This window comes from Thunnus thynnus, chromosome 7, assembly GCF_963924715.1.
Source record: "Thunnus thynnus chromosome 7, fThuThy2.1, whole genome shotgun sequence".
Classification (NCBI taxonomy): Eukaryota; Metazoa; Chordata; class Actinopteri; order Scombriformes; family Scombridae; genus Thunnus; species Thunnus thynnus.
Window position 1 is genome coordinate 22,123,894 of NC_089523.1, and position 25,557 is coordinate 22,149,450.

The following is a 25,557-nucleotide window of genomic DNA, read 5'->3' on the forward strand; positions in this document are numbered from 1 at the left end:
TCATTTCAATAAAGGTGCAAGGACATATTTATGGACAGGAGATGATGGAGAGTATTGCTATCTTGGAACAAGGACACACAGTGTCAGTGATGCAAAACCCCTGAAACAAGGCCCAGGTAATATTAACAAATTGCAGAGCCACAGCGCCAGCAGTGACACGTGCAGTATCGGCTCAAAAAGCACAAGAAAACTAATAGAATAGAAGTGCAGATGTAGACATACAGATGTGTGCCATCTACAGGCACACATCTGTATGTGTGCCTGTATAATATTTTTTTTCTACTATATATTGTGAAGAGTACAGAATTTACACTGCTCTGAGTCTGAGTACTGAAAAAACTTAATTTGATGCCTTCTTTACAGATGTTTAGACAAGGACAAAATTAAAAGTTTATTTGTTTAAATTGCAAAATGTTCAATAACGTGTAAACATATATAAACAGGCACAGGTTTCATAAAATCATTGTCATTTTGTGTAATCACTGACAGTCTCACAAGGTAATTTTCACATATAAAATGTGACACATTGCATTGTGGGATTGTTAGCAGTATTTTTGCACCATTAAGCAAAAATACTGTTTTTTTTCATTCCCTTGGGGGAATTTTGAAGGGCACCGTAGATTTCATGAATTTCACACTCAGAATTTGGACACTCAAAAAAATGGCAGCAGGTAAATATGGTGCACTATATAGTAAACAAAGAGTGATATTTAACAAAGCCATAGTGAGCTGTAACACTCACTGCCTGCAGGTGCCACAAGTGTTCAAATTGTGGAAGCTATTACTTTTCTTGCCTCGACATCAACATATCTACATTTGCAGGTCTAAACTGTTTCAGGTACAAGTTGGGATGTATAGAACGGACTACGGTTGACATCAACCAGAGGGGAGCCACTTGAAGGCCCGCAACAAGATGTCTGGGAGTCAAAGAATTTTACAGGCCTTCTGAAGACTGCATAGCTTGTATATGGTGGCCTGAGCCATTGGTGGAAGACCCATAATCTTGGAGTACTGACAACATTATGTGTCATTTTCTTATCACAATATTAGTGCATTGATATCGACTGCTGTGAAAGCTTACTGTACAGCCAAAGTTATGCTTATCTCTATCTGGTTTAATGAGCTCGATAGAAAACCTCTCATCAGTGGAAACCTGCCACCACCCTTTTAAAATAGCAATGATCATCCAAAGTGGCATCTGTGGCCTCATGCCTCTAGCTAAATGTGGAAGAATGATGCCATACTCAGTCACACAAGTGAACCAGGAAAATGACTGGAGTGTATTCCTGCTTTAAATATGATGAGGAGAACCCTGGCACTACTGTAGTATAGATTTACATGTTGCTGTATTGTTTATCAATTCAAATAAACAGCAAGTTCTAATTATTTTTACGCTTGCTTTGGCTTCATACTTATAGCTGCACCATTAAGCATTGATTATCCCAAAACATTACTGCAATGATGATCAATAAAACGTTACAAGTAACAACATTACAGCCCAATTAGTGAACTCATTACCCCGAACACAATACCATTAAGGTCCCATTACCTAACTTCTCTTTGTGATGCATATGCATAGAGAAAGGGTTTGATTCTCTAATATTAGTTCAGTTTTTCTGTTTTTTCTGCCTTTTTAAAAATTAACAGACTTAGAATAGAGCCAAACAAGGAAGCTGCCCAGACAGACAGCAAGCAAGGATTATTTTATTTCTTTATTTTGATAATAAAATATTTTAAAGGTAAAAAGATTAAGATTTGAAAAACACCCTATAGTATTCTCAATTTCTTCTACAATAACTGTTTTATTAATCAAAGTGTCATTTTCATTAACTGAAGCATACATTCATTCATTTAAATCTTTTTGCCACTCTTCTGGTTTGAGTTGCATGTAGAAACATGGGGCAGAGGTCTCTGTGACAGGAGAAAAATAGGGATTTCACAGCTACTTCGCTGTCTGATTCAAATGGTTAAAGTTCTTTTAGAGTAACTTAGTGTACTTGCTAACACACTTCCACCATGTCTACGCAGGAGGCATAGCAGAGCAGCAGCAGAAGCAAATGCTCCACTTGTTTGTCTACGCAGGAGGCATTCAGGCACAGTGTTGAGTGAGGGTCACTGCTCAGAACTCAACTCACAGTCACTGAGGTAACGAATGTAAAATGGAGGAAAATAGACTTGAAGTGTAAAAATATGCTTTGGGTTGTGGTTATGCACATATAGCATGAGTGAAACATGATTTCGGCTTGTGCATGTACAGGTGTATTTGAGAATTTTAGATTTCAAGTAAAGAACTGGAAAAAGAAGTTAAGTCCGATTACCACTGTTTGTTTACATAGCCTCCGGAGCCAGTCAGAGGTCTGCTGTATAGACTGTATATAAAGATGGATGTAGTGAGATGTGATGTCACCCATTGGATTGCATTGGAGCTGGTCTAATTAAGGAGTTTTAAACTGTAAATCATGCAGGTTATTCCTGTAGAGCCCCAGAATAAAAATATAGACCTGGAAATGTATATGTTATATCCCATTTAACAAACAATTAACAAAGCTCTCCCCTATCTATCTTACATTACTGCTCTTGAGCTTGAAGTCGTCCTCAATTTCATCAGCGCTGTCATCATCGGACACTTCCCCTTCCTCAGCGTCCGCAGACAGATAGGCAGGTAGACGCTTCCCCTGGATAGAGAGAGGGCAGACAAAGAGACGGAAGGAGAGTGGTAAACATACATTTGACCCGTGCACATATGCAGTATGATCCTTCTCTCGTCTCTTTTTACACTTTGTATACACAAGAACGCCCACACAGGTTGCACCCTTAAGATAGTCCAAGAATAACACTACAGAATGCAATATGTTTCACAGACACATTAAGGTAGCGTCTCTCAAAACTCTTTATGTGGCTCCTTTCCCAGTTTATATAGGAAGAGTGAAAGCCATTAATGCCACATATAAGCGCACATGAAGGCACAAAACACACACTCCTGCACACACAAACACACAACATGTACAATCAGTTGCTGATTCTCTGAGAAGCTCCCTGAGCAGCTCTTTCAGCAGAGTGGAAGCCCATTAGTGAGCCATTCTGACGTGTGAGTGGGAGTTGAGATTTTCTAAGCTTCAAAATCAATGGCAGACTCCAAGCTTCCTACAGTACATTGAGTCTCTCACTGGCGGCTGACATCACCGGCCTCGCTTTAACTGCTGCCACATGTAGTCTATCCCCTCTCCCTTCTTTTTGTGATTGTCAAAAACCCTTACACCGTTTTCTTTATTGTCTTGTGACTCTCCGGTCTCTCGCTCCTCTGGGGAATGGAGAGAGGTGAAAGGCTCTCAAACGAGGGCAGAGAGGGGGAGGAGAGATGGAGGAAAACTGTTAGAGAGGTGCAAAGGGCTTTATAGAAAATCAATAATGTTCTTTCACTTTTTAGACATCTGGCTGGGGAGGGACAAAGCCGGAGTTCCCTTTCTCCAGGGGAACAATGCAGGCTTTCTTCACATTACAGATAAAGTCAATTTTATCTGGTTCTTATAAAAAAAATCCAATAAATACTAAAAGCTCTTGCACATCCAGAAGCTCTCTCTCTCTGTCTCTCTCTCTCTCTCTCTCTGTCTCTCTCTCCTCTCTCTCTCTCTCAGCTGTTTTTTTTTTTTGTTATTTTTTTAGTATGATCATATCAAACTCTGTCACTGATCATCTTGATGCACACTTGTCCTGCCTTTTGAGAATTCATGACAACAGTAGGTACTGCAACAAGATACGCTTGTGGGGCTAGACGATATACAGTATCTTTTGAGAAACATTAAGTGTGCCATGTCGATGAATAGAAACTTTTAACATCTGCTTTTGACTTTTAAAATTATCAGATGACTGAAAGAGCAGAGCTAATATTATATGTAATCTTTGTGCTGGTAAATTCAAACATCACAAGGTATGACACCTATAAAAGTCCTCATTCATAAATGACAAAAGGTTCTTTGTCAGTGCCTTTCAAAACAACCTATAAAAGCTTTCCAAAATGACATATGACTGATTTCTGATCTGCCATCTCTATCTTTGGTTAAAGGTTTAGTTTGAGTTAGTTAGTTTTGGAAAATGCTTATTTGCTGTCTTGCAGAGAGTTAGATCGATAACACTCATATCTGTCCATTAAATGCAAACCCCACAACCAGTCATTTAGCTTAGCTTAGCATAAAGACTGGAAACAGTGGGAAACAGTTACCCTCACTCTGTCCAAAATCCACTAATAAATACTTATTTTGTTTGTTTAATCCATACAAAAACCAAAGCGTAAAAAACAATTTAGGGGGTTTATGTGACAGACTTTTTCTTGGCCAGTCGCAGTGATGAGATAAACAATTGAGCAGCTAATGCTGACATTTTTCTTGGGAAGACAGTCTCCAAATATGTACGTGTACATACTGTATGTACAAAATACATATTAATCAACAGAGTGAAAATTTCCACACAATTTTGATCAAGACCTCCTATTATATTTGTATGACCTTTCATATTAATGTTTTTATTCTCTTATGGTGACAGTGTCTTGCCACATGTGAATGTGATTAGATGATTGTAGTGTCACTGGTCATTTGACTATATTTATGCCTCATTTCCCTCCTGTGGGTATTTGCCTGAGGAACACCTGTAGTCAGTCAAAACACTGCAAATTAAGAAAAGGGAGCTCTGATTCAGTGTGCAGGTGCCCCTTGTATCTAGTTTAATCAACAGAATACACCAGACCACAGTCCTGTACCTTTTGGAGCATCTTTTCTGTCTGAAGTTGTGGGGGTGTTTTCATGGCTGAATATGTGTGCTACCTGTGGTTCCTTAATTTCAAGTTAATGGAAAATGTATTATTTATTATTAACTGGGGGACCATTTCATATTGAAGCTTTGTACTAAGCTTTAAAAGCTTACTAAGTTATGAGGTTAGAATTAGGAGAGACAAAATGATGCTGTTGCAGCCTGTCTTGTGGTAAAGTTTTATATTGTTCAGTCACTCGGTTATTTCAACCAGGTATTTGGGGAATATAAGATTCTTTGTGATGCTGCCAGAGATGAAACACAGCATATATTTTTCATGGAATGTCAGCATGTTTTAAAAGATTAATTTAATCATAGTTAATTGCACAATTGGTGCAGATAATAGAAATTTAAAATGCAGGTTTTGTCTGTTTTTGTACCTCTGTTTGTGTATGTGCACTTGTATGTTGGAAAAGATCTGTCACTCTGTCATCACATGCCAGCATCTCGTCCTTCTCTCTTTTCATCTCTATAATAAGATGGCCTAGTTTTGTCCTCCTTTCCTCCTTTTTCTTCTCTTCATCTGTTTATGGGTAATAATTAGCTGCCTCGCAGCGCCTTTCCCGTTCCCTGTCCTCAGTACAGCGACGCTCATGAAGCAAAATATGTAGCGATAACAAGCGCTCCACTTTCTTCACTGAACTAAGAGGAAGGAAATTGAGAGAGTGTGATGCAGAGGCTTTCATTCTCAAGTGCATTAAATGACCAGGCATACTCTATATTTATTTATTCATTCAAAATATAACCTGTCAATCCACCCTCCATCCATCCAACCATCCATTGTTATTAGCAAGCCAGTTTTGTATTCTTACTTTGATGAGTATCTTGCCCTGCAGGCTGTTAGGACTGGGTAATGTCTTGGAGTCTCTGTTCAGTGCATCTCCCACGTCCAGTTTGTCTGCAAAGATTTCTCGGAGATATTGAGCAATCTTCTTCTGCTGCTGGATGGTACAGTGGTTCTCTATGGACAGAATTACTGGGTATCTGAAAGAAAAAACAAGACATATTCAGGTTTCCATAAATGATATAAAACCTGTCAGCAGTTATAAAATGTGTCTGGAATGCAGTCAGTGCACTGAAGTGAAACTGATCTGCTGACATGAGTGTGAATGACATTTCAAACTGTACTTCCATTTCTCAAGAACACAGAAGAGTTAAATGATAAAAAATACTGCTGAATAGACACCTCTTCACCTCTTTGGCATGGTGTGTGTTTGTCCATGCGTGTGTGTGTGTGTGCGTGTGCGTGTGTGTGTGTATCTGTGTTTTCATTTAGAAAAGGTGTAATGACTTGTGGCCACACAGCAGCACAGCTCAAATGTCACGTTTGTCAGACTGACAGCTCTCCCTCAGGGGACACAGCCCTGCTCTCACCTCTACCTCTGATCCACAAAACACACACACACACACACACACACACAAAGAAACAGGTCCTCTGCCAAAGACAAAAAGAGAAAACAAAGACAGTAAAATCCAAAGTCATTTCATTTCACAGACAGTGACATCCTGGAGCTCCTCTCAGGTGAAACAGTGAGGTGGCTCAATGAGCTGTGTAATGTGTGTGTGTGTGTGTGTGTGTGTGTGTGTGTGTGTGTGTGTGTGTGTGTGTGTATGTGTCTCGGTGATGTGGGAGGGCGCAGAGACTCCCTCCATTTCAATACAGCCAAGAGGCCATTAATCATATTAACAGGTGGCACCCATGATAAAATATTATCAGAATGTAAAAGGCGAGAACAGCAGCAGGAGACACAAGCAAGAGAGAAAGATAACGCACAGAACGTTCAGTTTATTAATCTGTTTTTGCTTTCAGCATTATTACAGATTACTAATTAAGAAGGTGTGTGACAATGTGCAGGATTTTCTAATTAACAAGTGTGAATGTTAGCTTTCAGGAGGCTACACTAAACATATGGTTTTTGATTAAATTTAAATTGCAGTGGAACACAAAGATCAGTAGTTCAGACAACTTTGTAAAACATGGTTGTACCTGTAGCGTACAGTCAACTCTATAAAATAAATGCAAAAAGGGTCAAATGAGGTTAAGTCAAGACACATAAGTGGTGGCCATTAACAGTGTTTTCATGGTAAGTTTTCATCCATGCACTTAAATTAGTTAAGTTGTTGTGTCTCTCCAACTGTCTTAGTTAATTACAATTTACTTATTTTATTTTATATTTAATTTATTTTCTCATCTGTCTGTTAAATATGAAACTACAGCCAGGAGAAACAGCTAGCCTTGTGCTATCCAAAGATTTTAAATAATCTGCCTTCCATCCACCTCTTAAGCTCAATAATTAACATGCTATACCTAATTTATTCAACTCATACAATGACCAGTGTGTAGACAAGTGTAAAAATGTCAAGTTGTGGTTCTATGGGGGTTTGTGTTAAGCTAAACTAACCCCACCGCTGAATGTAGCTTCATATTTTCCAAACAAGTAGACTGGTCTCAATCTACTCATCTAACTTTCAGCAAGAAATCCAAGAACCGTATTTCCCAAATATCTTGAAGACCAACAACAGCTATAGATTACATGCCACAATGCTACAAAATTGAAAAAACGTAACAACTAAACATTAGGGTGATGAAAGAAATTTAAAGGACACACAACCTAATCTGGTTGTAGTTAAAGTTCCAAGCTAGTGCCTAATATATTTGCACCTCTGGTTTAATTACATAATTTGTAACTACTCCAATACTGTCAGTGCTTTTGAATAAAATAAGTGGTTTTATAAGGAAGTTGCTGCCATCATAAGATGCAAAAGATTTCAAAGTGAGCCAATATGGCAGCAGGAAGCTGCATCATTCACCACTTTGTTTGGGCATTGTTGGACCCAGCAGAGACAAACAGTGGCTCCTCAGGGGAGCCAGAGGAAATGCTACTGTGCAGATGGCTCAGTAATAGGTGCTAATTACTGCCAGGAATCACGGTGTTTTCTGAAAAACACCAACCTGGCTGTCTAAATGTTGCAAATGTTGTTAAACCTGGTGGGGAAACCTTGCATCAAATTCATAGATTTTTCATTATAGCAGCATGAGAAATGCTGGTTTGGGACTAGTTCCAGAAGGAAAAATACAGCAGTTCTGCAGCTTTTTAAATTAGAGAGGAAAAGCCTTTTATGGCTGGGTTGATGCTATCTCATTCCATACTGGAACATAAAGCAACACAATTAAACAGTAGAGGACTATATACAATCAATAATACAATCTGCGGGTGCACATAAACACCATAAACCGTGGAGAAATGTTGTGCTGTTTGTCCTGAAGCAAAGAATATTATTTTCTTTACTGAATGTCAACTAGAAATGAAAAAAACTGAAGGAGAAATAAGTAAATTGCCTTTTTTTGGCACTCCATGCCATTTTTCTCCCACTACAATACTTATGGGAGAATGTAAGTGCCTAGTCTCCATAAAATGTCACAAACATTCACACCCAATCACACACACATGTACACTGTGGGGAGCTTCAACTCACTGGTTATTTATGAAGGCATATTTATTGATGGTCTCTATGACAGACTTGAACGTGATCTTGGAGGTCAGAGTGTAGCCATGCTGAACCATTGGCTCTCCGTCAGGACCATCCCAACAGTCCACTGCAGGAAAAGAAAGAAGAGAAGAGGCATGAATATAGAAAACATTTTGTGTCTTATTCTCATCCTGACATCTTTTAACTTCTCTGTCTCTTCTCGCTGTTCATCTTTGAATATGAGAAAGAGAATGTATATTTGTATATTTTATTTAGGTTTGATATCAGAGTTCTCATCCTCAGCAATTTTGTGTCCTACTAACAAACACTGGTGTTGATTCATTCTGGGACACAAAATAGTGTCAATATAAGTAATGTTCAGGCAATAGAATATGTATGATTTTTCTACATTGTGGGGTTTTTTGGCATTTCAGTGTTGCTGCATCTGTGGGCTTGTTTAAAACATTATTACTAAATATAAACACACTAAAATGGGCATTGGGTTTTAACTTGATAGCATTAACAAAATATATGCTTACAAATTGCTAAGCAGTAAACATCCTCGATATCGCTAAAAAACATAAAATATCCTTCATATTGGTTGTTTTATTCCATTTTAGCTCAAAACTGAATAGTGCCATTTGGGATTAAAGTTTGTGTGTTGCAATTACAAGAACTCACAAAAACCATCAAGTCCAAGCACAATAGGCCTTTTTTCATAATGGATATTTTGAGTTTCATAGTAGGGAAGCATAGGTGTAACTTATACATTTAACAATGGTTCTGTTCAACTCAAGTGTCCCAGTTATGAAAGTGTCACAGTGAGTCAGCATGGACCCTGAAATTTCATTATTTATGCCTGTGTTTTTTCCAGTGTGATATTTTAAATGTTCTCCATGACAAAGACCTATGCACAGTCAGAGTAGTCTGGTATGGTATTTAAATATAGACGTATGCTTACCCTCCACGCAGCGGCAGCCAGACTGCAGTACCCAGGCGTACATGTCGGTCTTGGAATGAGAGAGAAGCTGGTCTCCAGTCAGATATGTGTTGTGAGAGGAGGCGATGAAGTAGTTACACAGAGGCTGCTCCATGTCCTGATTCACCTCGTGGTGCAAAGGGTTGAAAATGTCACATGTTGGACTGCGCATGAAACTCGTAAAACCTGAAGGGAAATACAAATATATGAGAAAAAATACTTAAGAATCACAACAGGCGGTAGGTCGGTCCACCACTTTGTTGAAAACTGAAATATTATGGTTGGATGGATTGTCATGAAATTTTAAACAGACATTCATGCTTCCGAGAGGATCAATCCTACTAATGTTGGTGATTCCCAGAGTTTTTATCAAATGCCACCATGAGGTTGACATTTTTCCTTTTTATTGAAGCGCCTGGACAGCTATTGATCCGCTTTCATCCACTTTTTCTCTAGTGCCCCCAGAGGGGTCAAAAATTAAAAAAAAACCCTTTTGTACAAACATTCATGGTCCCCAGATGATGCATCCTAATGATTTTGGTGGTCCGCTGATGTTTCCTCTATCTCCTCATGAGGTTGACATTTGTAGTTTGGAGTGAAATGTCTTAACAATTTTCGGATGAACCTCTATGACATTCATGTCCCCCTAAGGAGGAATTGTAATAACTTTGGTGATCTCTTAACTTTGCATTTCATCTGTAGCACCATCAGATCAAAATTTCAATTTGTCCAATACTTTGGTTTGACCAAATACCTGCAAAACTAATGACATTCCCATCAGCATCAGATGTACTTTGTGTTTAGTGCTAATTAGCAAATGCTGGCATGCTAATAGACTAAACAAAGATGGTGAACTTTTTACCTGCTAAACATCAGCATGTAAGTGTTGTCATGGTAAGCATGTTAGTATGCTGATGTCAGCATTTAGTTCAAAGCAATGTTGTGCATAAGTGCAGGGCCTCACAGAGCCACCAGCGCAGCTTTAAACTCTTAGTATTGTTAAGTAACAAACAAATATTGCAGTTGAGAACTCAGTTGTGGTAAAACACAATGAGGGATTTTAAATATTGCTTATCATAAACTGATATCTGTATCCTTACAGTAGCCAACGTTACCTATTTTTGAATGTTTTAAAACAAAAATGAACAGTGAAACACAAAATCTTTTCTATTTTCAACTACCAGCCAGATCATAACATACACCTTATATCAGCTCCAAAAAGAACCAATCTGGATTTAGCACATTCTTCATGAGAAATACAGTTATACAGTGACATCTACAAGCTCTCTTCATCGGCAGGCTGATGTCCAGGAAAATACCAAAGAATCACTTACAGCCAAGCACATTGAAACCACAGTGGTGTGGTTTGAAGCTGCAGTACAGGTGGGTATATTTCACACAGCCAACTTTTTTTTTTGGATGAAGAGGAATGAGAGGGAAGAAAGCATCCTTTCACCAGAGAGGAGATATAAAAATGAGACATGAATACTAAGGGCAGGAGAAATCAGCAAAAAAGCAGAGGAAGGAAAAGAAGCAGACAGTCAATGCCGAAGAAGAAGATTGGAGGAGAATTGGGAAAAAATGGAGACATGATGCAAATATAGTAACGATTTTTGCTGTGGGAAGTCAGTAATCAGACTGGACATGCAATCTCGTCATGGTATCATCATGGCTAAATCCCGACTGTAGCAGTGCACTGTGCGACATGAATGCCAACTGAACTATACTGAACAGACAGTCACACAGAGAACAAATGCCGTAGGTAACAGCTCATCACGCTGTAAAAAGATGTTTATGTGAATCTGTGGGTGCATTACTGTCACATCTGAGCACAATGTATGTTTAAACACACACATTTCAGGCCTGCAGGGAGGGCATCATACTGGTCTGATCAGCCAGACACATGCAGTGTTAGTCTTCATGCCTCTGACGGAAAGATTAGTCTCACCTCTCCTCCTCTTCTCATCTGCTCTCATTTCTGTCACTTTCCACCCGTCCTCATTCTGACTTCTCAATTTTCTCACTCCAGCTACCCTCCTCAATCCTCACTCCTTCTTCTCCTTTAAGCCCTTCAGTTACTCAAAATGACACTCAGAGATGAGCGCTTGTCGTAGACAGAATCCCAAAGCATTTACGGTCATTCTCTAATCTTTTCAGCCACTTATTATCAGAATTGTGTGATTATTGTGTACTGGCCAATGTGTCAGTCATAAGCCACATAAACTTCAAATCAAGTTAAATGTATTTTTACCTGATTTTGAATTTAAGGACCAAAAAGATTTTAAAAAATCGAACAAAATGATGGAGTAATTGATGGGAGTTTCCACCTGATTGTGTGCCATGACAGATGCAGGGAGAGGAATTGACTGAGGTAATGATAAGTCTAAAAAGAAAACAGTTGTAGGAGGAAAAAATCCAGTGGAAGTGAAAATAAAGACATGAAAGAAAATGGGAGAAACTTACCTTCAATCCCCATGACGCCTTTTTGTTTATTCTCATCGGACAACTCAAACTTGTCAATGATTTCTGCAACGTACTCTGGAGTCACGTTGACCATCTTTAGAGAAAAAAGATAAACAAAATCATCATCACTAAGCTTTTGTACATTCCTTGACATATGTGTAGAGGTTTAATTGAGCAGTACAAAATATATAGTGCATTCTTATGTAGCAGGTCCTTAGCTTTATGTAAAAGTGCATTTGATTTTATGTGTAGTTTCCAGAACAGCTTGTGGCCAATAATGACATATACATGACAAAATACATGTAAAGACCTTGCTTAGACCCTTTGTGATATGACAAAGAACAATTAAATAAATAATTTAATTTCAGCATAGAAGCTGAATGAAGTCAGAATGATTTCTCATTTTTTAAAATAAATTTGTGTTGCTATCAAATTAATTGTCAGCAATGTCAAACAAGCAGCATATTCAGTGAACAGTATTAAAACAGAGTATTGCAGGCTGGAGATTAGAAATACAATATGATGAAAAATTACACCATTGCTGTGTGAGAGAGAAAAGAGATTGTCAGAAACACAAAGAAAAACTATAAAGAACAAGACAAGGGCTCCAAAAAAGACAAACCAATTTTAGGCGTGATAAATTGGCTTAGTGGAGCAGAGTCCTGTGGGCAGACAGCTGAGACAGAGGGAGTTTCATGTTAGAAAAAGGAGGAGAACAGGAATATAATCAGCCTTGACTCTTTTTTTTGTTGAAATGGAGAGAAAGTAGTTTGCACGTCTCATCATAAAAATGTGGCAGGTTTAACATCCCTAAACTGAGCATTATATTGGCTCTAGCCCGAGATCAGTGTGACCTCTTACCTTCTGCTCGTTGTGCAGGAAGTTGACCAGCTCCTCCACTGTCAGGTGGTCCTTCCTGTCACTGTACGCCATCATCAACAGGAAGAGATCCCGTCTCAAAGACATCATCTTGTAGAAGACGGAGAACTCCTCGTACGTCAGTGTGCCCTGCTGATTGTCTGTGTCTGCTTCCTGTGAGGGTGAGGAATGAAATGTCTCAAGCTATAATATTTTGATGATCGGACAAGAGCTAAAAAAAAACTGGCTTAGTGTATCTCTACACAATATTTCTATATATGTCATATTTTACCCAGTGTGAGCCAGTGTGGCCACTTTCAAAATCTGACTCAGCAGTGCTTTGTGATGACTGCTCTAAACACACGTTTTGATGAATTCTTTATGTGGAAAATGTGACAGCTCTGCAGATTTGAGCCAAACTAATACTGCATTGCTGAGGCCACCTAATATTGATATTTGAAACTAATGAAAAAAATCTGATAATGCAACATGAGTTCATGTGTTTTTCTCTCTTATTTTCTGTTTTACTCAAATCATTTTTATGAGTGTTGTGTTGTGTTTTTTTATTGGCAAGGATCCAACAAATTTGAGAAATAAAGAGCTGTGACAAACATAAGGAAGAACAATAAACTTAACAATAAACAATAAATATAATAATAAATGTTGAACTGCAAACTTCACTGAAAATGACATTTTAAATTGTAACTATGACTAAAAACAAAAACATATTGTAGCTCCTCTCTGTAACAGACATAAGCCTCATGTTACGTGTTTTCCTGCATTGTTTTAGTGATATATGTTGTATTTGTATTCTCCAATGTTTCTACAGATTCAACACTTCACTTATTGTTACATAATTAATTGTACAAGGGAATGTGGTTAGACTGCGAGTAATGTTGTGTGTATATTTGGTGAGGCTCCCCCACAATGTGAATGCATATGGTGATGTGAATGGTTGTTGCTGAATTGATGGTGAGATAAAATTTTAACTTCACTGAGTTCCTCCTACCCGCAAACCCAGGCTCACTGAAACATAAAACTTCAGCTCTAAAACATTTATTGCAGCAGTTTACTACACTGCAGTTTCTTCTTACATAATCACAAAATAGGGGTGGGCAATACTGCACAATTTAGTTTCTTTTTATTATTAAAGGTGGGTATACTATCATATTTAGGAGAGCCATCTGTCATGTCGATTTAGGAGAATGCATATAAGTATTCTCGGTTAATTACTTCATCACATGCATGTAAAAACACAAGACAAGTTTTTAACAGTAAATAGAAAATGTTTATTGTGTGAATTCTTTGAACTAATGAGGTGATCGCTGCATGTATGCACACAGCAGCAGAAGAGTGCAGCACTAAGAAGAGTGTTCAAAATGTGATCTAAGGTGAGACGGACCCTTTTTTTTAGTATCCTATTGATCCTAGTATTGATACTCAAAACCAGACTTAGAATAAGTATAGTTTAGGTATTGATGTCCCACCCAAATGCAGTCTAGGCAGTAAGTATTTGGACAGAGTTCAGGCAGTAATTAACTCCAAAATATTTAATATGATGATTTTGTTTGACTTCTTGTGTGCCTGCCCAATTACATTTGAAAGCCTAAACAGTTCTTTCTGTATTAATGTAAACCAAGTCAAATTAAAGCTGAGTCTTGGCACTTGAATGTGGTATCCATTACTTTATTTCAAATTGAAGAACAAATAATGAAGAACAAAAAATGTGTAACTGTCCAAATGCTTATTGTCTGGACTGTGTCTGGACCAAAACTGATATTTACACCATTAAGCCCATATCAGCCCTGCAATGTTGTTCTATAATAATATTCATATAGTCTAAAATTAGAAAATAAAAAAAATGTCTCCTCTTTTTCTTCCATCTTGTGTCATATCTCCCTCTCTCTCTTTTTCACATGATACAAACGCCAGCAAGTACACATAATGTAACAGTCTTTATGTCACAGACACATTACCTCTCCAACCATTTTTTTCTTTCTCACTTCGTATCTCACTACATGTTGCCCAAGGACACGCACAGCATGGCTCACTGCTCATTCTATCCTACCACTTCGCTCTGTCTGCTCTCCAGGATCCAGCATCTCATATTACCTGGCTCTCATGGGGGCCCATTCGACTCCACACCAAATCTAATAATACCAGCTAATGCCTCCATCACACTCCCGTAATGAGTTCGCTGTGGGCATTTGGGGACTCGATCACAGACAGAATCTACACACAACTAGCAGGATAAATCACTGTGATGGACTTCACCCGGAATCCATGGACAGAAAACAAACAGAATCAGGGTATTTTAAGCAACTACACAAGCTGTTCAGGTGGCAACACTGCTATCTGCCCATGCTTAAATGGAAACAGATGAATCAATTAAGTTTTCTATCTAATCTAAATCCAAAGAATGAAGTGAGTTAAGGTGCAAAATTGCAGTTTAGCCCATTTAGAACATAGAAACGCTCAAACTCACTGTATCACTTCTCAATACTGGGGGTGAAAAAGAGGAGGCTTTTAGAAAAAATGTTTATTTTATTATTTTAATTTTTTATTTTAATGATTATTTGAATTACAAGTTTTAAAATCATTCTGAGCTGAGAAGACTCTTTATGTGCTCGATACAATGTAACAAGATTCATTTGGAAACTTAAGAGAGTATTTGGGACGTTCAAAAAGAAAACAGGTTTGGCAAAAATTGAATATGTTGAATGAGTGTTTTAATTAGTGTATAATCACCTGAAAATAAGAATGGTTGTGTTTTCATTTCCTTGGAATGAGCCCTTTATATCTACATAGGGAGCAGGTCCTCTTCTACGGAGCCCACCATGTTGCAACACCATGTTTCTACAGTAGCCCAGAATGGATAACCCAAACATTGGCTCTTGAGAGGGTCTTTTGTGTTTTTTGCAAGTTTTGTGGCCATTGTTGATTCTCCTACACACTTGGAAGGGGGGAGGGGGAGGCAAGGGGAATTCAGTTGGTTGCAATCTGAAACCTCACCACTAGATACCACTAAATCCTTCACACTGATCCTTTAAGTTGTTTGTTCAAAGTCAATAATGCCTGCTTAAACAGAAAATTGCATTTGTGATCAATGGATAAACCAAGAAAAGGTAATAGTTGTCAATTATTATCACCAACACTGCACTGTGTTAGTGCACACTATAACTCACCTTAGAAAAGCCAGTGGATACTGTGTGTCAATTTCTAACATTACTCAGTGTGACTTCTGTTTTAAAAATTGAAGCAGCCTTCCTCTACCACTACTTTCATCCTTTTCCTCTAAAAGTGTTTCTCTCGCATATGAACATTGCACATTCATTCGAATTACACAAATGCACATAGAAGTTAAAAATGCAACATGTCAGAAATCTGAAATATTCATATATAAGTAATTTAATGTGCTCAGATGGAAGAAAATCTCTTTTTTTACTGAATGCAAAGGCTTGTTACGTTCGTGAGGAAGCTGATTTAATAATTAACTTTTATCAATATGGTAGTGCCTCTGCAGTGAATGTGAGAGCAATATATTGTATAACTGAGATATAATATAATGCCTGTTGCCTGTGTGGTTTTTGTTTTGTAAGATGTGATCAAATATTATCCACAGTTCAACAATGATTGTATTGAAATGCCTCCGTGTTCTGACCTGGAACATTTGCTTGACCTTCCTGCGCGGCAGATTAACGTTCAGCTTGTGGAGGAGTTGGTAGATCTCGTCGATGTTCAGGAAACCGTCTCCGTTCTTATCAGCTTCTTCAAATGTCTGCTTCATCCACGTCACACAGACACGTTAAGGAACATTTGGTGTGTATGTGGACACTAAAAGAGTCAAATCTGTCTGCAATAGTTCAGGTGTTACGTTTATGACTAGAGCTTGCCTTTAAGCCTTTAGAACAATGACAGTGCAGAAATACACCTGACTCCCAGACTTTTATTTTAGGAAGATCCAGGACATCTCTGACAGGTGATTGTCTGACCAAGGTTAGAGGTGGATGAAACCAAATGTCTCAGCAGTATCTCTAATAGTACCACATATTTGTTTTAAGGGTCTGTTTGAGTGGGAAGAGGTTTGCATAAAGCAAAAAACTTTGCAGCTCACATTCTAGTTAAAAAAATGTTTTTAAAAGACTTATGGCCAAATCCACAAAAGGACTCTGTGGCCACTAAACCTGTCCAAAGAGACAAGAAAATGGCCTGTAATTCATGGGTTAGGTTTATTGTAAGATTCAGATATTCATCTAACATGTTTCAGACCTGCCTGAGTCACATTGGTAGCTTTAGCTTATTTTAATCAACATTTCAGCAGATTATATGATAGATGCGAAATAAAAGAGAGGTAAAAGAAGCAAAAATACATGGAAGTTGGTTTGTGACTCTGGATGTGTGCACCTCTGCTAATTAAAGACATGCAATTTGAGGCCTTTGTGCTCTCTGCAATTTTCATGATGGACCAATTTGTGTGCTGAGATGTGGAGAAAAGCACTAAAGCCTAAAACACTGGAGAGCACTCCGGGAAACGAGGGAAAATTGCACTCAGCTGCAAAACTTTACGGGTGTGCTTGTACCTGCATATTATTAGCGCAAAATCTTTTCTGAATAGGACCTTAAAAACGGGGCAGATTGCGGGTGCAAATGCTGGACAATTCACGGTGCTATTAGCAGACAAAATCCATTTTTTGTGGATTTGGGCCTTAGTGTTTCCCACTGAGCTGAGAAAAAAACTCAAATAAACAAAATGACAACAGTGATACATGTGTATTTCTGTGTCTAAAGGATATTGGTCATGTGTACGCTGCCGTTTGGCCAATGAGTCCTCATCACTGATCCCGGCCATCAGGTAACGGAGGCCAGTTATCCAGGTCCTGGCCTCTTCTGCATTTGATGTCACCAAGTCAAGGGACTCCATATGGTTTCCATGGTACACTGTGAAACAGCAGGCCGGATCAAAGCTGCCCTCTGCATGCCGATGGAAGATGTCCGATTGACCACCCTCTGTCACTTTGTACAGCGAATCAATGGTGACTGATGGAGAGAGGAAGTCAAATGGAGAAGAAGAAAAAAAGATCAGGTTACGGTATAAATTGAAGGAAACAGAAACAATAAAATACACTGGAGTGAAGCCTTAATGATTGGTTAACATTGAATTACTACTTAAATGGTAAGGCTGGCAATATTCTATATTTTCTTTTTGTTAAAAAATCCCATGAAAAGATCAAAACCAACATTGTACTGTCTGTGCAGCCAAGGCCTGGTGCAGCTTATTACTCTGTGCCATAGACCTCCACTGTTGTACAAAAACAGTTAAAAACATATCAATAAGCCACAGCATTGCACTGAGTGACATGTTCCTTTATTACAATCAACACATCATCATCATCATCATCATCGGCGATTACTCGCAGTTGCTTATGATTGTCCTCCTGTTGGTGAAATGGATTATTTGTGGGTCTGCAGATGGCTATAGAGGCTGATCCTGGATCCACAGGGTCTTTTGCAGTGTGGACAGTTGTATGTAGCAGAAACAACAACAGTCATGTCTCAGCCTTGTGAAAGCCCCACTGGAGCATTTAATTCTGTGCTGTATCTCAGCATCAATGTCTGCCCTGGTGGACAGGAGACTGCCAAGATATGGGAAGTGATCCACATTTTTGAGAGTATTGCCATCAATGTGAATTGTGGGGGTTTGGGATGTTCCTTCAGGTGCAGGTTGGTGGAGGATTTGGGGCTTCTTGATGTTGATGTCGAGTCCCAAGAGCTGGTATGCCCCTCTTGCAGCTGATTGATTGTGCCCTTGGCTGGGTAAAAGCCACACTGAGACTCAGGGAGGATCTCTTCTGCCAGAGGTATTAGTCAGCTAAACCAGTATGCAGTCCAGTATTTTACCTGTAGTGGATAGAAGCGATAACCCTTGGACCAGGACATTGTCTTCTTTTGGGAAGTTGACCTTCAGGAGAATGCCTGTGCATGGGACCTTTTTACATGGAGAGACTGGTGCACAGTCAATCACCACACAATCCTTGACAGTAAGAAGGCCAAGGTCCAATGGCAAGGAATACAAGACAAGACAATTGGGGGCCTCTCACTGTTGCAGCCTTCTTCCGCCTTCATGACCATTGTGGTGCTTCTCCCAGATCCTACCACCTGAACATCTGACCTGCCACCATCTTCCACTCCACCATTGGGGTCTTGGTTTGGATCACTCTTTGTCTGTACCCTCCCCTTTGACTCTACTGCCATGGGTGGCCTTACCAGAAGCAGTAGCTCCAGACAGCATCACTCCTGGGTTCACTGGGTAAACGCAACCCTCTCCACCAAGGTAAAGTGGCAATCCAAAAATATCAACACATCAACACCATCGACACTGTAGTTTTTTTGAAGTCAATCCAACATACATCATCCAGCTGCTGTAAATACTCACTAGAGTCTGAAATGTGTATTAATCAGCTACTGAAAATAGTATCCCAAAAATGCAGTATTTATTCCTGTTTAGGTAATGTAAGCAAAAAACTGCTTTTTATAAAAGCATGCAAAGTATTAGAGACCTGTTTTTAAAGATGTACATTTTCAGTAGGAACCAATGGGACAACACACTGTTGGTTTTGGTCTTTTCATTGCATTTGTTGGCAATAAGACAGTCATAGAATAATACCAGCCTTATAATTTAATGTTGTTACCAAAAGCTTGACAATTACCATTACAGTATAATGACAGAATAATGGAGCACCCAGCAGAATAATTAATCAAGTGTAAAATAAGAAACTGGAAGAGCAGTGTCACTTTTTGACAAATAACCAAAAATTATGCAAGTTCCTTACTCTTTCTGCTCTTATTTATCATGTGTAAAAATACACAGAGAAAGTAATTCCTGTAGGCTTCAGAGTGTATCACGGTCTAATGAGATTTGAGTATGAACTCAGCCATTTTTGATTCTGCGTCTTTGTTAGGAGACAGAAAAAGCCTCCAGTAAGCTGTGCTGGTGTGCATGTATGCACATCCTCAATCTGTCGCCTCTCCTCACCCATTTTCTCCTCTCGTTTCTCAGGTGTGGTCCTTTAACTCATGCTGAAATTCAAATTAATTAATGAATGACCCTCATTAATGCACTAATCTGTTTTCCTCCAAATAATGAGGCTTTATGTTTGTATAAGCACCATTAGGTTTAATTAATAAATTAATGAATTATATTGTGAAATAATGATGAATTTATTCATTTAATTCCCCTCTTACCACCCCAAAATATGTATTTGTCATAATACACTCTGAAATTATCCATATCCATTTCCCTATTACAGTACATGCTCTCTTCCCATAATCTCATTTATGAAATTCTGCTCTGACTGAAAGTAATAATATAGCAGCCTTATTTTGATCATGCATAGTATACACACACACACACACACACACACACACACACATACACACCCACATACACACACACACACACACACACCCACATACACACACACACACACACACACACACCCACACACACATACATACACACGTACACTGGCACACACATTCAAAGAAAAAGATCTGGGCAGCTATTTGTTTTTCTTAATCATGTCAATGGAGAAGATCTGAGAGGCTTATCTAATGCTGACAGTCTACACACATGCTATAATTTATGCACATGTACAGTGGGTTGATTATGTATCAACCAATGAAGTAAAAAAGTGGCAATGATGCTTTGAGGGGTCCATGAAATGTATAATGATAATCCCTCTCAAAGCCAGCAGTGAGGCTCACTTGGTTTTTAGAAATTCATCAGACATTCCAGGAAAAATAGGAAGTTTAGCACCATAAAAAGGAGATAACAGACAACTTGTAAAGCACTTTGTGGCATGATATGTGATACACAAATAAAAAATCATCATGTGAGTTTAAAGAATAATTCTGATTTATTGTTTAATTCATTTATTTTCGTAGATTTGGCTATCACTTGGATGGTTACACCATTGCACTCACCAAGTTGCCATTTTTCTCCATTGTTTTGATCAAATCAAGTCCATTTTTATTATACAGCCCAATATTATAAATCAGAAATTTGCCTCAGGGGGCTTTACAATCTGTACCGTAATACAACATCCTCTGTCCTTAGACCCTCAATTTGAATAAGGAAAAACTTCCCAGAAGAAAACCTTTAAAAAGGAAAAAATGGAGGGAAAAAAAACATTTAATGCATTGTTAGAAACAAAAGCCCAGTTTTGAGAATACTGTAGGTGACACTAAAACTGTGGTTCCATTTTTAAAACAGCAAAAGTGTGCTCCAAAAGTTTTTGTGTTCTCAAAACTCTTCATACAATCATCAAAATCACATACTGGAATCTAAGAATAGAGAATACTGTTACAAAAAATCCTCTCTTAAGATTGTCATATCCTGCGGGTTTGAACTCATTAAATGAAATATTTCAAGCAGTTTGTGTACTACTCCATACCGTGCTTGTCATCTACAGTAATTGTCTGTAAGATCTAGGAGCTCAGTACCAAGTCTGAGGGGTAAAAAATGTTGATAACAAACAGTTTGGTTAATTTTCTCATTCACCTTTGTTATCTCCTCCAAATAAGTTTGGGATTTTGATTAAAACCTGTATGATCACTACAGTTTAAGATGCTGCCATGTTCCCAGATCTCAGCAATTTCTGTAACTTGGTGAGCACAATGCTATCATTACTGATAGAAATAATGGAGCTATGAAAATAAGACCCAAGTTTTACTGCAGGCACAAGTGATAGTTATGGGATAATACGAAATTCTATAACCTACTTCAACAGTAGCATAATATTATTATTATTAGCTCAGTTCACTGACTTAATAATGTCCATTATATATTATACAGTAATATTCACCTAAAGTTTGCAAACATTAGCATTATTGGCTGCTGGTCTTATCAAAGTAAAGGTAAAGCAAGTAGCGCTTTTGCAGTAAAACCCCTGGGTGTATTCAACCAAGCCAAACCGAACAGTGCATTTTATCCCTTATGAATTTCAACTTATGGCAACTTTTATTTGCAAGCAGAAGAAAGTGTTATTCCTTCTTTCAAGAGCTTTAAGTACTTATGGAAGAAAGTAATACAGAGAGACAGTGACAGTGAGAGAATGTGTATGTGCACTAATATCTGTATACGTGTGTGTGTGTGTGTGCGTGTGTGTGCGTGTGTGTGTGTATGTGTATGCATGTGCGTGTGCATGCATGCATGTGTGCATGCAAACTCACTCTTGGCCTTCTCACTCTTGCGTGAGGGCTTCCAGCGAATGCAGGAGCAATGCTCATCCAGGTAGAAGAGTCTCACCAGCCCTTTGGATCCAGCCTTCAGCTTTACCATCTGTGTCCCGGACTGCATCACACTCATGCATCGCTCCACTGCAGAAGAGAACACACACACACACACAAACACTAGGGTCAGTGGAGCACTGTATTAAGACACAAAGGGAACAGGTGTCCTGCTTTATTTGTCTTTTCTGAGGAAGAAGTGAGACGAACTGAGACGAAGTGTCACAGTGTAGCACAATTAGTTGAGCAGCCAGCAGCTGATGTGCCAAACTGCATCAGTGGCACTACTGTGTGACCACACAGAGCTGCTTTTCTGTTACCCACCGACCTCCTCCTGAAAGCAACTCAGAGAACAGAGAAAGAGAGAGATCTCATCATGAGAGAGCTAATGAGTGTCTCTCTGTTTCACAGAAGGCCTCTAGGCTGTACAGGAAGAACATCTCAGCATCACACTGAGGCAGGTGGAAGCTACATCTGGGCTTCATTCAACACTGCCGTAAACATATCAACACAGTTTTAAATTTGCACTGAAGTTTTAAAGGTTGATTTATTGACCATTATTTATTCAATATATCTGTCTCTCAGATTTCTGCCTCCACCCAAGAGGTGAATATAATTTGTTTGTAGTGCTTACAGCATTAAGAAACTACATTTTAAAAATGAAATTCCAACAGTTATTTCCATAAACACAGTCCCTGTGTACATAATCCACATGGTGAACAACTTTAATTGGACAAGTAGCTGCAATTAAAACTGTTCACAGCAAACTATGAATACAAAATCTCCAGATACCAACAGATGTAATGTTTTTTTTTTTGTAATTTGGATAAACAAAACCTTTAAAATTCATTTTGGGTTGTAATGTGTTTGATGCTGATTGCCAATACTTGCTGTTTTGGATACTGTGGCATTATAAACTTCTTTGTTAGCTTCAACATCTACTGCTAGTGCAACTGAAAAAACTTTTCAAAACACCCAAACCAGAGCTTAACATGTTCACACTGAGTGCATAAACAGTATGGATGTGCATCATATACTGTATATGGAAAGGAAAACACCATTCCTCACAGTTATAATAGGCAAAGGTTCAATTAAAGATACTTGAAATGAAAAGGGAGAGCTGAAGAGGGAAAATAATGGTTGAGCATTCTGAAGAGGAGAACAGAGGGACTGAAATGATGGTGAGAAGTGACTTCGTGTTTGATTGCTTAACTGCCTGGCACTGTCCAGCATTGCAAAAGGATAAAAGACAAAACTTCAAACTTTTTACTTTTTGTGACAGCTGGTGGCAGGGATACAGACGGGGATGACAGCAGAGAGACAGCGAGATTTCCGTCCTCATTAGTGGAGTGTGTGCATGCATGTGTTTGTGCTTATAAGTAAGTGTGTGTTGTTATGTCAGTACATGCATGTGTTTTCATGTATGCATGCAATATGTCTATGTTTACATGCATCTGTAACATTTTACTTTAAGTTCCTCTATTTAGGAATTTATAAAAACATTTATTAAATGGTTTATAAAACACTATAATGTCGTTATAAGCAGATATAAGGACCTTTTTCAGTGTGTATTAATGTGCAGTGTTTGTCAGATATTATAACTTCTGTGAAGAAATATTTTATATTATTACTATATTTTCATTTATTATCTGTTTATACACCAGCCTGCAGGTATGAATGCCCACAGGAGGAGTTGACCGATACATTATTAAACCCTTAATATCTGCTAACTACATTATTGTGTGTACTGCTTATAAGGGTACATAAATAAGGGGACATAAAGTAAAGTGCAACTTAGAAAGCTTCTTAAACAGCAGCTGGATGGTGGGATGCTTCTCAAAGCAGGGGCTGGAGCCAAGTCCTCTAAACCGAAGGACAGGGTCTTCTCCTATGAGGCAATGGAGACAACAACACTGAAAGATGGAGAAAATGCCTGCACGCTGCTTGTGCTTTCCCAGTTATTTTTATTCTATGTAAAGACGACTGGCAACGTTCAACCACAGATGGTCTCAGATGCTCTGGGGAAATGTAGAGTGTGATCACACCTGTGCAGTATATGTAGACAATTTGTGATGCGTCACACCCTCGTCTCCTTATTTGATAATCAATAAACAAACTACGAGGACAATACTGGGCCACACCAATGCTTGCAGCTACGGGAGGTTTAGGATAGTTGTCGACAACTCAGTGTGTGTAATCCAGAGCTGCCAGAGAGGAAGGTGGGTATAACAAGGAATCACAAACCCCTTTGAGGTGTAATCCCTGAATGTGATAGAAATCTACAACACACGGTTTTAGTAGGCACAGCAACAAAGACTGATAAGAAGCAGCATACACACACGCCAAGATTTGTATAATTACACTTGTGAACACCTTTGTTGACCACAATTATTTCATAGCCACAAACCCAAACATTACCCAATACCATAATGTTGTTGGGCAACTGTTGCTACTGTTGCTAACAAACCAAAGTTTGCCTATGTAACTGCAGGAAAAAAAGGTGGACTGTGTCGCTATCTAGAATTGTGAAAAGTGAGCTCTAGAGCTTTTGTGCCTTAAGTTTCTAACTTGTGGCTCAGGGCTATAACGCTCCATGTAGCCAGAGGGAGAGAGACCTTCAGAGGCACTGTCACTGTCTGATAGATGGTGACCATGTACTGAACTGTGGTCAGAGATGCTGTGGTCATCCTCTGATCTGTCCATTGTCTGGTCACACTTCTGGGGCAGAATCTCTGCGTATGGCCTTCTAAAGCTTCTACTGTGTGAATGCCTATCTCAATGCAGTTGGTGGACATGGCGGTTACGCCCAGTGTCCCTATGCTGCCTTTTGTCACCCCCCTTCGGACTGTTATGAGGGTGATCTTTTGAGGCAGCAGACCTGTATGACGCTTCAGTGTTTGAGCTGGCAGGCTCAATTGTTTTCCCTCCTGCTTTGGAAGTGACAGCAGTTTCCCAAGCCACCTGTGTCATCTTTCTTATCTCACACAGTGAGGGGTTATCTTGGTGCGTCATAAGTACAACGTGAGTGCGTACGCATGGATGAAGGTTCTGCAAGAATAAGGACTTGAAGGTGGGGTTTTCTTCTAAGCCTGGTGCATTCTTGCCCTGGAAGTACTCAATAAAGAGAAGTTCTTTTGTCATTATTGTGTGTAACATATTGTGAAAAGTGTGAAGGAGTCAGAGCTCGAATTCAACCTTCTTTGTTCACCCTTGAATGTTGATATCTCTCAGATATTAACATTCTAGGTGAACTCCTTTTATGAGACTACCTTGTTTGGTTATTGGTCCCGGTTTCCGGGTGGCGCCCTGTATTTGTTAATTCATATTAATAATTCTATTAATTGTTATAATTAGTTAATTATCTTTGATAATTCATAATTATTGCAAATAATCAACTGTGTCCCTCACAGATCCAACAGTTGGTGCCCGAATTATTGATTAATGTTAACAATATCTTGATTTCATAATTCATAATTATCTATGATAATTATGAATTATTGCTAATAACCAAACGCACTACTGCCTGTCCCAACAATGTAAAACACAATCTTGCCTCTAATCTTAATCCCAAATCCAAAATCTGTGTAATCAATTAAGAGACTAAACTCTGCAGCAGGGACTTCATTCACACATTTTCAAATCAAGACATTGAACAACTCGCTAATGATATATCAAAAACTAACTGGTGAATGTTT

The 25,557-nt window shown here is 38.7% G+C and overlaps 1 protein-coding gene across 4 annotated transcripts in view; it reads right to left on the minus strand.

The window, feature by feature from the left end:
- The window catches only part of plch1 (phospholipase C, eta 1), a 66,039-nt gene that overhangs the window by 15,982 nt on the left and 24,500 nt on the right, over positions 1–25,557 (minus strand). For 3 of the 4 annotated variants that reach the window (XM_067594958.1, XM_067594960.1, XM_067594959.1), the window contains 9 exons: positions 21,806–21,952; positions 17,368–17,611; positions 16,236–16,365; positions 12,578–12,748; positions 11,717–11,810; positions 9,236–9,439; positions 8,281–8,401; positions 5,616–5,787; positions 2,568–2,675 (listed from right to left, as the gene is read on the minus strand). In XM_067594958.1, coding sequence (XP_067451059.1) covers positions 2,568–2,675; positions 5,616–5,787; positions 8,281–8,401; positions 9,236–9,439; positions 11,717–11,810; positions 12,578–12,748; positions 16,236–16,365; positions 17,368–17,611; positions 21,806–21,952 — 1,391 coding nt within the window. The remainder of the gene's footprint in view (positions 1–2,567; positions 2,676–5,615; positions 5,788–8,280; positions 8,402–9,235; positions 9,440–11,716; positions 11,811–12,577; positions 12,749–16,235; positions 16,366–17,367; positions 17,612–21,805; positions 21,953–25,557) is intronic. The other variant, XM_067594961.1, reaches the window with a different exon arrangement.